This window comes from Molossus molossus, unplaced genomic scaffold, assembly GCF_014108415.1.
Source record: "Molossus molossus isolate mMolMol1 unplaced genomic scaffold, mMolMol1.p scaffold_m16_p_4, whole genome shotgun sequence".
NCBI classification, from domain to species: Eukaryota; Metazoa; Chordata; class Mammalia; order Chiroptera; family Molossidae; genus Molossus; species Molossus molossus.
This window is the reverse complement of record NW_023425377.1, coordinates 89,152,284-89,170,410: the sequence shown is the minus strand read 5'-3', so window position 1 is coordinate 89,170,410 and position 18,127 is coordinate 89,152,284. Positions and strand designations below refer to the sequence as shown.

At 35.4% G+C, this 18,127-nt stretch overlaps 1 protein-coding gene across 1 annotated transcript in view; it reads left to right on the top strand.

Annotated features, from left to right (window-relative positions):
- Window positions 1–18,127, top strand: part of GALNTL6 (polypeptide N-acetylgalactosaminyltransferase like 6) — a 1,114,860-nt gene that overhangs the window by 391,496 nt on the left and 705,237 nt on the right. The window contains exon 3 of the mRNA XM_036240055.1: window positions 5,504–5,612. Coding sequence (XP_036095948.1) covers window positions 5,504–5,612 — 109 coding nt within the window. The remainder of the gene's footprint in view (window positions 1–5,503; window positions 5,613–18,127) is intronic.

Genomic DNA, 18,127 nt, shown 5'->3' with positions numbered 1-18,127 from the left:
ATCCAGAAGCAAATGTGGTTTGACCTCATTGCTGGTGGGACCCAACACTGTGTCGCCTGTTCAATGGAAAGCCTTAAAACCTGAACAACAGCTCAGACTTGCCCCCCTGCCCCTACCATCTTTCATACCCTGTCTACTCCATTAGAGGCCTTGGGGATACAGACCAATTGGGGGTGGATGCCTCCCACATCCGAATATAGGATGCAGGTCAAGATTGCTTCCAGGTGGGGGCCAATGGAAGTGATCAGAGGTTTCTTCTTGAACTCACTACTCACTGGTCTCCAGAAATATACAAATGATAGTTCTGGTTGCCCCTGGAGCCAAAAGTAGTGTAATACATAGTAACATTTGTTTCTGGCTCCACCAATGCCATCAATAAATATGAAGGGAAACAGGAAGATCAGGAAGGTCCCTTAGATGCTAAAGATTAGTCATTCTTCCCCAGGAGACTACAATATTTTTCTCTCTCCAATATCAGGAAATATATTGGTTATTGATAGCCTACAAGGTTAAATTCTTTAAACCTCCATGGGTGAAATCTGCCTCCAGGTTAGAGTAATCAAACCAGTACTGGGAGGAAACATCAGTTGGGAACCAGCAAGTCTATCACCCCCATAAAGAGTGGTGACACTCAAACAATATAAATTTTCTCAGGAGGCATAAAGAAATAGGAGAAAATACTGAAGAACTACACCGAGTGGGCATTGTATGCATGCATTGCTTACAGCGTTTTCAACAGTCTGATGTGGTTGTTAAAAAAGCCAGATGGCTCATGCTGGATGACTGAGGACTCCCAAGAATCTAACAAGGTAGTGACCCCCATCCATGGAGCTGTGCCCAACACAGCCATCATCTTAAACATCTTGGCCCCAGTCCTGGGAGTGTACCATGCTGTGCTGGACTTAGAAAATGCTTTTTTCAGTAGACCCCTGGCTGCTGAGCCACAAGATTAATCTGCCTTCATGTGGGAGGGGCAATAATGGATCTTTTGAGTGCTTCCCCAGGGTTACCTCCACAGTCCCACCATGTCAGGGATGGTAATCCGAGATCTCTGCTCTCCTTTTCCACATCAGTAAAATGGGCCCATTACATTGACGATATAGTGTTGGCATGAAGACTGCCTCTGCTTCAGGACACTGCAGATTTTACTGGAATATTGGTGAGGGAAAGGATAGGCAGTGACCCCACAGAAAATTCAAGGACTAAACTCTGCTGTAAAGTTTTGGGGAGTCATTGGTTGAATAAGACCCATGTTGTCCAAGAAGCTGTGATTTGATAAATTGCCAGACTAACCAACCCCTAAAAATTGGAAAAAGGTACAAGCTGTTGTAGACACTTTAAGGTTTTGGAGGACTTTTATTCCTTCACCTGGCACAGTGCCTCCATCCTTTATATCCCCTGGTAAAGAAGGGGCACATGTGGAACCAAGGATCAGAACAACAAGCAGCCTTTGAGAAGGCAAAAATACTAGTGAAACAGATTAAATAAAGCTCTGGACATCTCCCCAGCAGGGCTACCATTTCAATTAGATGTGTCTGTGACTTTGGAAGGTATAGTTTGGGTGCTGGGGCAGAGACAACAGGAGGAGAGAGTACCCCTAGGATTTTGGTCCCAGTTTTGGAAGGGATTAGAAACCCAATATACCCCATGCATCAACAGCTCCTAGCAGTGTACACAGTACTCCTCCAAGTATAGCCTCTCCCAAATGAACAACATATATGTTAAGACCTTCCCTTCCTTTCAAGGGTGGGTTGAGAATATGTTCCATCATCCCCCTTGGCCATGGCTCACAATCCTACCCTGGCTAAGTAGCATGCTTATTTGCAGCAGAGAAGCTCCCTGTCCACCAGCCCACTGTCTCTAATACTAGACCCTGTAGAGAGTATTAGATACTCCTGATATTCTGTGACTGTATCTGTGGCAGCCCCTGTGGCCTATACAGCGGAAGTGGGGGAAATTCTCCCTGATCGCAGCTCCATTTCCACTCTTCCAAAGCAACTGGATCTTTTATGTTATAAAGATGGACTGAAGGTGGATACTTTTTCATTAGCACAATAGTTTTACTGTTTCAAACTAAAATGGGTCTAGTCAAGGCAACCCACTCACACGAACTGCAGTCTCCAATCAGCCTAACACTGACACCACCTGGATATAAACAATGACCTACAGCAGCCAGTGGGCTGAACTCAAACTGGTTTGGCTGGTGATCACTCATGAGCCCTGGACATTAATCCATTGCATTGACAATTGGGCTGTTCTAAAGGGATTAATCCTCTGGTTTGGACAGTGGGAAGCTGGGGAGTAGATGATCATGAGTAAGCCCTTGTGGGGTCAAGATATGTGGAAAGACATTTGAGTTTGTCTGCAAGAGCTTGAGGCAGTCCTCACTGCCTTCCAAGACCAGGTTAACACGGCACTGACACCGTCTGACAATCAGGAAGCTGATGTTTTAGCTCAAGTACAAATCCTAGCAACTAACCCTTCAGTTGATATAGCAGCTTTTGTGCACAGAAAGAGTGGCCACTATAGTGGCCCGGTAGGATGGCACAATGTCATGGATGCTGGATTGCCCTCGAAATACAGTAATGAGGCTAAGTATAATCGGCATGTCTCATGTGTTTGAAACAATGCCCAAGGCAACTGCCACAGGTGTCTGGGGCCATCCACAAAAGTTCCCAACAGGTGCTGGATTGGCAAATGATTATATCGGTCCCCTCCCTCTGAGTGAGGATTCTCAACATGCCTGGTATGTGAGGAGACTGTGTCTGCTCTAATACAAGTTTTTCTATCATTATGCAAACCAGGCTACCCCCATTAGGGGGTGAGAGAAGCTGAGCATCATGTATAGATACCCTTGTCCAATAGACAGTGATTGGGGGGTCACATCTCAAAGGTCATGATGTAACAGACTGGGCAAAAGGACATGACCTTGAATGGATGTCCCATTTCACTTATAACCAGCAAACAGCAAGTTTGCTAGAAAGGAAAACTGGAATATTAAAGGAGCAGAATAAATTACTAACACCTTGACCAGCTGGACTAAAGTACAATCTCAGGTTTTAGTACATTTGAATGATCAGCCAGTAGGGCCTATGGCCCCATGTGCTAGACTGGGGACCCTGCCCACACACCCAACACCAGAAAGGTATGGAGGCAGAGAGAACCATCACTCCTCTTATTCATGGATCAACAGGCTATGCTGCTGAGAACACCATGTCCCATCATACCAGGGAAAGACATAATCTATTGGAATTTGCAATGAGACATCCCACAGAGATGAGAGAGTTACTTTGTACCCCTGAGTGAGAGGGAAAAACTCAATTTCAAGTGGAATATATCATTCTGCTGCAAACCAGACATATTAAAATGCACTATACCTGAAATGGAACAGCACCATGGAGAGAGGGGAGAAGCTGGGAATCCCGGTATGGCTAACCCTGCCCCCAGTCCATCTCCTCACCCTGACCGTGCTGCCCGCCCCCCTCGTGCACCTGGCCAACATGGGTGGTATGCACAACCAGATCAAGGTCCTAAAGCTGCCAACCTCCCTCTCCTCAAGGCCAGGAGGGCATGTCCTATTTTCCACCTGTGCAATCATTTGGCCATCATCTTTGCTCCTACCAATCTGGCATGGTCTTCATCTTTCTTTGATTTCTCCCTTCCCTCTGTGTAAGGGGGCCAGTGTACCAACCAATAGGTAACCAGAGAGAACTTTGCATATTTGGATTTTACACAAGTGTTTCTCCATGTTTCATGTCAAAACTTATTTTGACACTATCTGTTTTAACCTGAAAGTGATGTTGATAAATTGGTATTATCTAAATCAGTGTGAGAGATTTTAATTATTGCTCAATACTTATCATTGTAAATGCATGGCTGAGACACAACATGGGTTTTGTATTATAAAATTATTTGATTATTTAAAACTTCAGATTCGTAGCTGACTTTTGGTAAAATGTCTAATTATAAAATCAATATCAATTAGAAAAAAAACTCATGGTATTTTTTATAGTGTTTGCTATTATATCCCAATTGTTTTTTTCCCATTTCCTTTTTGTTTTTTTGCTTTATTCTTTTCTGTTTATTTTCCATAGCTTCTTTTGATTGTCATCTCCTTTTGAAATATGTCCTTATTTTTATATATCCTTAATTTTATATAAACTCACCATCATCCTTGTATGTTTATTCTTGTTGTTTTTCCTGAACTAACCACTGTTATAAACAAATTTCTTTAAATATATAGATAATAGTCACTGGGCTCGGAAAACCTTTCCTCTGATTTCAACTGTATTGTTTTTCTTTATTAGCTCCATTTCATTCTTTCAAAAATAAGTGGATACTTTAAAAATTATAAATATAGACTGAAGGTAGATAATTTTTCATAAGCACAATAGTTGCACTATTTCAAACTAATAAGATACTTCATTTGCCTTGAAAAGGCTCATAGAATAAAATTTTCTCACTTAAATTATTCATCTCTTGTTTTACCTAAATAGAAACTTTAAAAAAATGTTTCTTTACTTTCTTCTGTAAACATATTATTTATTTCAAACATAAACCAAATAAAAGAAAAAGAATATGTTAATATGAAAAAACTTATTTTACATTTTCTTGACCATTAAGATTGTAAGAAAAATATCCATTTAAAACATTTTTTTCTTATTACCAAAAATAAACACCATAAAATAGCAGCTTTAGAAATGTACACAGACATACTCTTCAAGTTGACATTACAACACACTGGGTTTTATCAAAGCAAAGAACATATGTTGTGACTGCAGTTGTTGAGTGGGTGATAGTTTCAACTATCAGCATAACCAGGTACCATACCTTAGCAGAAATCTAGACAGGAAACAGTATTTACGAGTATTTTAGACCACAATTTTGGTTTTAAAAGAATGGGTCCAAGTCCTGACTTTGCCAGTATGGTTTAATTCAAGTTATTTTAGTTGTTTAGCAGAAGAATGAAGGTTTACAACCAGTGACTATCATAAATATGGAAAAATCTATATACAGAGTATTTAACGTAGTACCTGGCACATAGTGAGCATTCAATGAATGGTTGCTAATGCGATCATCAGGCCATTCCAATAGACTTGATCAAAATGAATGAAACTGTGCAAACCACAAATAAAATTAATTCCATGTCACACCAAAATTTGTAACATTACTAGTATTTACACTTTGGGCAAGTGAAAACAGCTAGATTTTTATGCTTAAAAAAGGTAATGCAGTGAATCATTATTATTCTCTCTGGGTGAAATAAAATAGGAAATGGTAGGGGTTGTGATTGACACATGCTTTTACTTTAAAAGCTGAAACAAGGTTTTAAAATGTATATTAATCTGGTCACTAGCGGCAGCTTTTTTCTTTCAGTACTCTTAGAAGAATCACTTATTCAACAAATATTCCTTGACTGCCTATTATGTGCCTGGCTGTGTTTACCTACCATGCAAAAGGAAATACCTCCTTTTTATGCTCTGAATACTTTCCTTTTCCACAGACATTTCCACTGGGCCTGGGAGATGGGCAATTCTATGCATGGACAGATGGTTTGAGAAGAAAAGACTGGCATGACTATGAAAGCATTCAGAAAGAGGCTGTGCGTTCAGGTATGGAGTTCAGTGTAAGCCAACGTGCTACTTCACTTACTGCAGTGTCTCGTTTGTCATTTAAAGGATCCCTAATTAGTATTTCTTCTGCACACAGTAAGGTATGTCTGATGGGGCTATTGGAGGTCAACACGGGACAGAGCTAAAACAATTTCAAATCTCAAAGAGAAAACAAATAAATAGCCCTTACAATATTAGCTGAAGAAGTCATTAAATTTTAGAAATCTATGTAGTACTTTGTATTTCCAAACTTCTTTTTAATAATTTGGGGGAGTGGGAGTATATTTGAAATTTATCAATGAAACTTGACATGATAGACATATATTTTGAACTACACTTACTCATTAGGGCTGGGGTACATTTAACTGGCAATACAACATATTAAAAGGGCAGCGCATTCTAGACACTGGTGGGGATAAAACAGGTTGGTGGAGGAGCAGAGGAACCTGGGACCTGAGGTTGGCATGTTTTGGACAAACAGGCAGTTTAACGTAGTCAGTAAGTCTATACATGTGTAGCAGAATTCTACTCTTGAGTTAGAGAAAGAGGAAACATTTTATTTGGAAAACTTTACAGAAAAAAAAAAAAACAAACACAAGTTTTTTTAGAAGGAGTGAAAAATTGGGTTGCTAAAAACAAGAATTCAGAAGCCTATGTAAGTAGAAATCTATGAAAGTGAAGAACATATGATAGAAGTCCATATTCTATTATTTGACCAAAGGAGTTCTAGTTTTTGTTTGTTTGTTTGTTTGTTTTGTTTTTTCCATAGTGAAGATGTCACAGAAATAGAGAAACTATTGTTTGGTAAAGACATCTGAGCAGCCCTGAGACAGGGCATTCCAAATAGTTCAGCAGCAGAAACCTGCCCAGCCACAATGTAAGGTCCTACTGGTCAACCTTCCTCATAGCTCATCCTGTCAGGAAAACTGGAGTGGTGATACTTAAATAGTTAGAAAATTGTTTGCGTAGAGAGTTTTGATCTCTGGGTCAGGTGTGGATGATCTAATTATAGTATTCTTTAATTGTTTTCTTTGATTCCTTTTCCCCAAAGCATGCCACCACCACCCCCCACCCCCCGGACTTCTTTAAAGGATGTTCTCTATTTCTCAGAAAATCTTTCTCTTCCAGGTTTCATTGTCTTTCCACCTTGGCCATGACCCCAGGAACAATCATGAAAGTGTGTTAGTTACCAGCATCCTCACTTTCAGAGCCCTCTTATTTTTAATCTCTTTTTGCTTAATCAGCCCTATATTAATCCAACAATCTGTTCCCCTTTCTAACCACAGGATGCTGACACTTTCTGGAGATGTTTATATAACCCAACTAACTGAAGTTGGCAAGTGTGACTAATGCTAATAGTAATACCACTACAAATACTAATAATAGAATAAGCTAAATTAATTGAATAGATGTTTTATGTTAGTGCTTTACATATATATTTCATTAAACTTCATAATAACTATAATAGATAGGTTTTATTATCTCCAATTAGTTTTTAAAAAACTAAATTATTAAGTATTTATTTATTAAATTTTATCCAAGGTCAAATTGCTAATAATTTGCAATGCAAGATAAGGCCAGGTCTTATGTTGCTCCATTATACCCCACTGTCTGACCTTGAATAATATCTGGGCAACATGAAGTAATGACAAGGTCACATAAGAGAAGCATGCCTGGGATCAGAGTCTGGCTTTTGAATATATGAGCTGGGTTAAGTGAAAAATCAATTTATCTTTTTTATATTCTACTCTGCAGACTTGCTTCCAAGATTAAAGATAATATACCTTAAGTAATTGGCCAATTATTTGGACATATTATAAACTCAACTGCTGATAACTGCCATTGTTAATTCTTGAATTTACTTTCACTTGAGTTGGTGTGTATTCCCTTTGCTTGTGCTGATGAGTTTTGGATACAGAGTCTAGAACACCACATTTATTTCTACTTCATAGGACCCTTTCTGCCTCCTGAATGGACATGCCTTTTATATTCTCATTCTCACTTTAGCCAAACGAAATTGACCTCAAAGAAAATTAGCAATGCAGTAAGTTTTCTAAAGTGTAATTTTTTTGTGGAATTGAAAAGCTTTTAAACACTAATATGTTATGTGATTCACTGGAAGATATATGACAAATGCAATAGACTATAATTCATCACTCTTTAAATATACCACAAATAAAAGGAGTAAATATACATACAGGTACAGAGTCAGGATGAGTCCTCCTTGTTCTCAGTGGCCAGGTCTACAGAAGGGATCACTTGTGCCCTTCTGTTCCCTCCAGGCCTTGAAGTTTGTGTTTAATCTTATTTTTCTCTGTAGTAGTTTTATTCATTCATTCATTCGTTCATTCATTTTTACCGCCTATATATTTAGCCCTAAACAAATATAGTTGCATTTTGCCTGTGGTTGATCTTTATCTGAAAACTGATTTAATGCTGTATGGTTTTCTTTCACTCAAAATTATTTTTGAGATTCATCCATGTCAATGTGTAGAATTCTAGTTGATTCATTTTTACTGTTGTTTTATTTTCTTTTTATCCTCACCCGAGGACATTTTTCCATTTTTTGTTCAGGTAGAGTGGGAGGGAGAGAGAGGAACAGAGAGAGAGAGAGAAACATCGATGTGAAGGGACACATCGAGTAGCTGCCACCCGCACTACCGACCAGGGCCGGGGACAAACTGCAACTGAGGTACGCGCCCCTAGCGGGAACGAACCCGGGTCTCTCAGGACTGCAGGCCGACGCTCTAACCGCTGAGCCAAACAGGCCAGGGCTGTTGTTTTATTTTCTATAACATTCTCCTCTTCATGGACATGTGGGGAGTTCCCAGATTTTGGTTATTATATATGATGTTGTTATAAGTATTCACGTGCATGGTTCTAGGGTAGAGACAATATTTTCTTAGGGTACATAGTGAATAGCAGATTTTGTAAGTATGTCATGTAGTCTCTGACAAACTGTTTTCCAAAGTTGATATACTGGTTTCACACTAATCAATAGTAGATGGAATTTCACTGCTCTGTATCTTTGTGAACATTTGATAGTGTCTGGCTTCCCCCCCCCCCATTTTGGTGGTATGATATAACCTTTCGTTGTCACTTCAATTTGCATACTAATTTCCAATATAGTTGATATCTTTTTTATGCTTATGGACGTTTGTGTCTAAATTTTTGTAAAATTTCTATTTCTACATTTAATTTTTGAATTTACTTTCTTCCTTATGAAGCCACAGAGCACTCTTAATTTACTGTAAATAATCCTTTGGTGGTTTTATATGGTGAAAATATCATATAACACATTTTGTAAACTATTTTTTTTTAAATCACTAGAAGTTCTTAATTTTGATGTAGTCAAATTTGGATATCATTTTTTTTTTTTTAAGGATAGGTCAGACTGATGTTCTATATTATCTTTTAAAAGCTTGTCCAGCCGGTGTGGCTCAGTGGTTGAGTGTCGGCCCATGCACCAAGAGGTCACTGGTTCGATCCTTGGCCAGGACACATGCCCAGGTTGTTGTCCCCATCCCCAATGGGGGGCATGCAGGAAGAGGCCAATCGATGTTCTCTCTCATCAATATTTCTCTTTCTCTCTCCCTCTTAGTTCCTCTTTCTCTAAAATCAATAAAGGAAAAAAAAGTAAAAGCTAGACTATTTTACCTTTTACATTTAGGTTTTAAATCCAACTGGTCTTTATTTTTATCTGATGTAAGGTAGTACTTCATTATTTATTTACTTTTCATCCATTTAGGTCACCTATACCAACTCCATTTATTAGAAAATTTATATTTTCTTTCATCACTCAGCAGTGTTGACTCTATTATAGATTAAGTTTACGTATTTGTGTTTTCTCTTTGGCTTCTCAATTCTGTTCTCTAAGTAAAAATCTCTGAGTTAGTACCACAGCTTATGTACAATGTCTTTATAATAATTACTGATATCGGGTCAAGTTCATTCAACTTTCTCTGCTCTTCTTCCTTGAGAAGGTACTACCATTCTTAACATTAGGCCTATCTTTAAAATGTTTTATTCAGCTTGTCAAATTTTAGATACATATCTACAGATATACCAAATTACTTGAATTTTCTAATTGTATTATCTTCATAAATTAGGGGATAAGTGATTTTTTTTTCAAGATTAAATCATTCATTCTATGGTATACATTGTATTTATTTGCTGCTTATTCATTATCATTAGGGATGTGTTCTCAATTTTATTCTCAGACATTTTCAGTGCTATTTCTAGAAAACTAATGTTATGTAAATATTGTGTATGTTATTGATTTTATTGAAATTCCACATTGTTGCTGATATATAGAAATGTTAATTTTTAATATTGATTTAAATTTAGAAAGACTTATAAATTCCTCTGTGAATTATAATTATTTACTTATAGGTATTTTGGATTTTCAATATAGATATCTACATTGTGATATCTGCAAATAATGACATTGTTATTTAATTTTTTTTTCTTTTTATTCTAGGCATTATAATTTTAGTTCTTTTTGTTCTAATACTGCACTTGCTAGGAACCCCAGTATAAACTTGAACAGTGGATATTAGTGGCTACTCTTCCTTGTTATTACTCTAACAATAGCAAATTAGACACTCTTATTAAGTTTTTATCTATCTATCTATCTATCTATATATCTATTTACTGAAATACATTATACCATGTTTGCTAAGCTTTGTGGATCTGGTTTGCTGAGAGTTTGTGAGTTTTATTTTATTTTAACTCCTAAATAAATCTCTATTAAAGTTTTTTCTTTGTTTGCATTTGTTGAAATAGATATGATAAATATTCTTTAATCTGTTATTTCAGTAAATTATATGTTTTGATTTTCCACTGGAAATAAAGCTTGAAATTCTGGACAAAATCTGTCATTCTATTTATTACTGGATATTATTTGCTAATATTTTGTTTGGCAATTTCGAATCTTTATTCATGAGTGAATATTGAACATGAATTATTTTTTTTTATGGATTCTTTGTCAAGTTTGGTGACAATGTAATGATAGCTTCCTAAAATTACTTGAGTAAAAATTCCTATTTTCTACACTTGGTAATTACTAGTTGTGTATTATAATTATTTATTTATTAATAATTATGAAAATCTTGTGGATGAACTATATGGAACTGGACTTCTCCTGGGCACAGATTTGAAACTACTAGTTTTACATGCTCATATGTAAACTTTTTTATAATTTTATTTTAAAGATTTCATAATGCCTACAATGCTTAAATTTATGTTGTTTTTTTCTTTAAAATATTGTTTATTGGTGTCATTTTTCATTTTTTCAAGTATTGTACCAGAAATTTATCAGTTTTATTAATCATTTCAAAAACTAATTTTTGATCTTGTTTTATTTTATCTATGGTATTTTTCTCATTGACTCTGTCTTATATTATTTCTTTACTTTGCTTTTTATGAATTTTCTAATTTTAAATTTTAATTCATAGATTCTAATTAATTTAATCCTTTTCTCTTGTCAAAATAAGCATGTAAGGTTCTAAGTTCCCTCAAAGTACCACATCACACTGCTTCATGGCCCAATGCTTTTTATTTGTTTGTTATGCTTTAGTTAGATTATTTTCCAGTTACATTTGAAATGTCTAGCCTACCTAACACTGAAATTTTCTTAAAAATATAAAAACCTAGAAACTACCATCTGATGAAATCTCAATAGTCTTTACAAAAATATATTCGCATAATAAGCAGCATGTATTTTATAAAATGTCTTTGTTAGTATTTTTATTAATATTGATCATTTGTATTTTGTTTAGGGAATTATATTTTTGTGACATATTTGGTCATTTTTGAAATATCAGGAATCTTAAATAACTTTTAAAATAAGTAAGTGGTATATAGGGAGAGGAGTAAGGTGAGTAACGAGGAAAAGAAGATATTGCTTTTGCCATTGAGGAAATGGAGATTCATTTAATTATAAAAATGGAAAAAGAGCAATTGAAGAACAGGCCCTAAGAAGCTGGCATAGCATCCGGGTTCTTTTCAGGTACAGTCAGCCCTTACAGTAACAATAAATTATTAAAATTCTCTTATTTTTTTAGAAGAATTCTAACTAATATTCAAAGAAACCTAGCTTTTATTATTTCATAAATTTTCACTTCTTTGAGGATTACCATTAATCAAACCAATTTAACTGTAGAAGAAGGGTATCCAACATAACATTTTAGGGTCAGGATGACTTCCTGGATGAAGTAAACCAAATTTTCAAGGATTAAAGCATATCCTGATATTAGAATAAGCTTTTGTTTTTGCTCAATTAATTCTCTGATTTATCTTTCTCATGATGTGCTACTAACCCAGTCATGCTTTAGGCATTTTTTTTTTTTACATGTGATACCATCACATTTCATTTAGTTAGTTTCACATCATTTGAGAATGTATTGACACTAGATTTCAGCTTTTAACAATTTAGCTATCCTTTTGAGTTATACTATATCACAAAATTGATAATCATTCAAATTATGTATAAAAATTGGATGGAAAGAACTGAAATACAGATTTCTTTAATATAATAAGAAAGATAATGTATACATTGATATTCATCTGTTATTCAATATACATTGGGTATTGTGAGCAGCTAGAGCTATCGAACTAACATTTCTCTATGTCTACTTTTCGGGGGGATAAAAAGCCAATATATTTCTGAAATAAGGATAAACTCTGTCATGACATTTTCTTGAACTGAGGACCTAATAGCTTATGCTGGATGTTGAGAAGAAAATGCAGTTAGTTTAGGCAGCTGTGTTTTAACATGTGCTGTTATCTGATCCTTGCCACATCCTCTTCTCAGTGGTAGCACATACTGTTTAAGTTATCCAGGTGGAGCAGTGCACGTGTGTGTGTCCTGTGCACGCATGCACGTGTGATTTGTGAAGTCATTAAGACCAGTGATCTGTATTTCTAGAAAGCACTTTTAGTTTTCAATTTTGAAAATGTTTGTTGTCCAGTCTTCCTTTTATTCTAACTCAGATTTTCACTGTGTTTATTATTGCTTTTAGATTTCAATATGAGTGAACACAACATGAAAAAAGCTGTTTTCAACTCTTATATTTAATATATTTATTTGAAATTGGCTATGTCCTCATATAATTATATTCAAATCATGCATTTCACTATCTGCCTCAGGAATCCTATAAAATTATATATATACACACACACACACCTATATATACATATATAAATATATATAACTATAAATACAGATACACACACATATATATCTTCACTACTTTTGTTTGTCCTAGTTAATCACACTCATACATGTGGATACTTAAGGTTTTATTATTTTGTAATTTTATTATGCCACCGTATTTTAAATACTGCACCAAACTCTAGGAGAAAACAATAAACAAAAAATGAATTACTGTGGTTCTTGAAAAACATGCAGCATAGTGGGAAGAACTTCCATTGTTAAAGATATAATGACCATTTGGATCCAAACTACCAATCTGTCTTGTTTAAAGAATTTCAGTAGCCTCCTAACTGATCTCCTTGCCCTATTGTCATCTCTTCAAATGGCAGCCAGAGTGATCTTCAAACATTAAAAACTGCCCGGCCAGTGTGACTCAGGGGTTGAGAGTCAACCCATATACCAAGAAGCCAGTTTGATTCCATATACCAAGAAGCCAGTTTGATTCCAGGTCAGGGCACATGCCGAGGTTGTGGGCCAAATACCCAGTGGGGATGCATGCAGGAAGTGGGCAATTGATGTTCTCTCTCATCAATGTTTCTACCTCTCTCTCCCGCTTCCTGACTCTCTCTCTCTCTCAAAAAAAAAAAATCAATAAAGAAAAAAATTTTATAAAAAAACAAAACAAAACATTTAAAACCAGATCACTTCATTCTGCTCAAAAGCCTACAATGGTTAGTCATCATATTCAAAATTAAACCCCAGTTCTGTCCATGTTTATTCAAGCCAACATGATCTACCCTTGACATTTCTCTATTCTTAGCTCCTACTGATTGATGTGTAGTCTCCTCTGGCCACATGGTCCCTCTTTGTTTTCTCTTCATTAAGGTCACTAGACAATATACCACCTGCTTAGACATGCCTGTCAATCACCATATTATCATACACAGATATAACTCCTTTTATTTACTTCCTATCTCTTTACCCTACTTAATTTTCATAACAATTATCCTTCTGTCTATATTTATACACATATACATTTATTTAATGAGTTAAACATTTTATAATTCCCTAAAATATAATCACTTGCCCAAGGGCTCTAAGTCACACATTATCTTGAATCATTTGCACTGGGCTTTCGAATAATGACAGTCCTGCATTAGGAAAGGAATGTGGAAACCTGACACAACACAGTTGCTGTTTTTCTCTTCTGCAGATTACTTCCCAGGCCCCCTTAAACCTACTGATCTAAGTTACTGAGGGTTCATACTAATTGCTGTGAATTTACATAGCAAAACATATAAAGGGTATAAATTAAAATGCTATTTGAGAGGTAGGAATATACTGTTTTAAAATGATTAAGAGTAGGCTTTTCTAAGTTCCTTAAACAGCTCACTTTAGTGCTGATCAGGGACTCATATCGCTCTTAAATGTCTTTATTCTGCATAATTGAACAAGATTGCCAACCAAACAAAATGGGAAACGGAAATGTGCCCCATTTGGGAAAGACTGTAACATTTCGCTTTCAGAAAGTGAAAAATGGTAGTTTTGCTACAACTACAGTAGCTCCTGGTCACCTTTTATTGATGTCTCGTGACTCTTAAAAACAGTGTCTGGCATTTTTTCATTACTACCAACAATGAACATTGTTTATTGTTGATAGTTCAGTACCATTTATAAATCTATGATGTTCTCTCAATAAATTTTATAATGAGATTTGTTAGGAGGTGGTTAACTTTGGGAAGTCTTACCAAAATAACATTCATTATTATTCATTAGATTAAAATTAACTTTCAATGAAATATTTACTTTGACAGTCATTGTATAATAATGAAAATCTAAAATGGAAGTGAAAAGGTTATGAGCATTCTGTTAGAGATGTATCATTTATATGTTTAATAATAAAACAAAATTTAGCTGAAACTGATGTGACAATTTATCCAGGGACTAATCCCTTCAGTGTGACAATATAAAAAGAGCAGTTTTGAAGTATCTCAGGAGATTTATGAAACGGAAATAATTTTTTTATTCAAAAGAAAGGTAATATTAATTTGTAAATAATTCAATTTAGCGATTTGTTGCAAAGCTTGGAATACCTCTCTTTAGATATGTTGACTTCCCATGGGCAAGTGTGCACGAGTTTAATTAGCCTTATTTTTCTCAATAGTAAAATGTGGTTTAATAATAGCACTTTTTACATAGAGTTATTTTAAGTGTTAAATAAATTATATAATTAAACTATCTGGGCTGTAGTATATGCTCAATAAATGGTTATTTGTATACTCTCTATAACTATTTCTACACCTATATGATATGCCTATATGATAATAACTTCAATCGCCTGACATAATATATCTCATGCCTTCAAATCTAGCCAGTTGACACTAACTCTGAAGCATTTTTACTAGGGGTTTCATCTTTACATGGACTTTAAAGTAGAGCTATCTGTTTGTACTTTTAAGGTATATTATTACAAGACAAACATTTTGTGAGCATCTGCCCCAAGACTGTTTCCTTCTAAGTATTGAAGTTATGCTTTGTCAGAAATATTTTTATATGGTAGTTCTTGTGATTATTATCAATTTTTGGGGGGCCCTAAATGTCCCACATTTGGCAGAAGCCCTATGAATAGATAAGGCTTGATCATGAAAAAATAATGTAAAATCTTCTGCTGAATAAAAATGATGCCTGATAAGAAGGAAAAGATGTAAAACATCTAGTAGAGCAAAGGATTTGAGTATCAGTGGTTCAAGGTGACTAAGGTTAAATTGACTTTATGGCTGCCACTCATTTTCCTGAAGTCTTACTCAATTCTTTTCAGCTTTAACCATTTTCTGCACAGATTTTAAGTAAGTGTGAATTGTAAATCTATATTTTATAGCAGCTTGCTGCACAGAAAACCCTAATAGCCACTATATCAGATATTTATAGCTCAACAGTAACTCTGATCTTCAAACTCCATGAAGTTAGATTTGCTATTTTTATTGTGACTTTACAATTTAGTTGGAGTTAAAGCCATCCTTGCATTCAGTGTTATGCAGTTTATGTACTTACGTAGCATATACAGGGGTGGGCAAAAGTAGGCTTACAATAGTGAGTGCACAAAACACAGAGTTTATTCTTGTGTTATTATTTATTTATTAATCTTTGTATTATTTATTATCCTTAACCTACTTTTTTTTTACCTCCTGTGTAAGTTTTAGTAGGAAGAATAGAAATAAAAATGGAAAATATGTTTCTTGATGACTTGGGACTCTGATGTAACCCTTAGGATGTTAAAGTTTTCACCTCATGATAATGCTGTGGTAACAGAGTTCCCCATGATTTGGGGGATTGTAATTCATTTGAGCGCAATTATCATAAAGGCATTGTATTTTAGTCATAATTTATAGAGATTCAAAAGATTATTTGAACCTCTTCCAAAATGCATATCCAGGATCTGGTATAGAGTTATTAGTAATGAGTTCTGGGCCATCCTGGCTCCATTACCTAGTGAGTGCTATAGAGAAAACGTGTGTTTACCCACTAGGAAGGTGAGTGCCTGCACTGTACACTGACGGAAACCCTTTCCTGACACTGACTTAGGACCACAAATGCCAGTTTGACTTGATGATCTTTGAGTTGGAGTGGTTTTTGAGCAGTCTTCATGCCCGATGAAAGCAACTGTGCCTTCTGACACTTGGTAGTCATATAAACACGACATAAATGGTCCTCAGGAATGCTAGAAGCGTCACCTGACTTATTCAGTTTTAACGGAAAATAGCTCTGCCCCCCAAAATGTATGAGAGACTTGCATTATTTATAAAACATAGACATTATGACAATTAAAAAATAAGATATAATATGTAAGGGATTTAATTTATTACTGTGTTTGGTTTACTAATGTGAAGTGACCAGAGAGCACAAGAGAATTAGTATTATCAAGCATTTAGTAACGATTTGAATTTCCATGGTGACCAACTGAGCCTTAGGGATACAAATTCATTATTGAACTAGAATGACTAAATAAACCTAATAGGCATTGACCTAGTTAACAATGTGATAGAATTTAGTACAACATATTCACTGGAATGTGTGTGAGTGTGCGTGTGTGTGTGTATACATATATATATTAGAGTCCACTCGTGCATATAGAAGGCTTTTATTTTAAGGAATAACTTTTGAAATTATAGCAAATGTCTTATAAACAAAGACATTAATAGATTTATAGTTATTTTTAGTTATTTTCTTGTAATAATGGCAATATTTTATGTAACTATAAAATACATTGCAAGTATTTTTATAAATAGAACAAAGGTATTAAATGTATTATCCAAATTTGGAAAGTCAGTGACTTATGACAAAGACTTAGCATTTTTTTTTTTTTATTACAAGTCTTATTCCTTAGATTATGTCACATTTTCTCTCATTTCTTTCTTTCTGTCTACATAGGGCCTTAACATGAGTACAGTGACTTTATTGTACATTGCCTAAGCATTTCTCACAAAAATTGTGTAAAGTATAGTCAGTCAAATTTTAATAGTATTTGTATATGTTAGTATATAAAAGAAGAAAACAAATTTATAAAATTGATTTTATACATATGTGAGTGTGTTATTCATGTGATTCTATAGAGGCGCATGTAGTAATATATATATATATTACATATATATATTACATATATACATTATCAAGTATTTTATAGATGTGAACACACATATATATGTTCAAATTAATGCCATAACTCCAGTGACTTCTGGGACAACCTTGTTTTTATGCACTGCCTATTCTTATCTCTTCATTGACTTTTCTTTGACAACTCATCATTTATAATACATGTGACTGGTATGGCCCTATGCCTCATCCACCGGTGTGTATAATAGAGACCATATTAATAGTGATGACTCAATTTTTCTGACTTCTGCTCTCCACTATATACAGATCCTCAGTCTCCTCTTGACAAAATCTCACCATATTTCTGAGATCCTTGGAGGTCTGCAAGTTTACCAAATACTAATATTCCTTGACTCTGGCTACTGCGTTAACAACTGATGGTTGACAGGTATTCTGGTTCAGCATCTCAGGCCACCCACACTGGAAGCCTGTCTGTAGTGCTCCCCAAGCAGCACACCATCCTGTCCCTAAGGTACTGCCCTGCAGTGTCACAGCCTCCACCTGATGGTTCCCTAGGGACGTGGGGGGGAAATGCCTCTCTCCTCTACTGAGTTGCACTTTGCCATCTAGGTATTACTACAACTAAATTGCAGTTCACACTCTCCCAGAGGTCCTCATACAAAACAACTCCTTCAAGCAGTTCTGTCAAAAGAACTCAGCTGTATGTTTCTAAACCAGACCAGAAACCAGTATCAGATAGATAGCAACT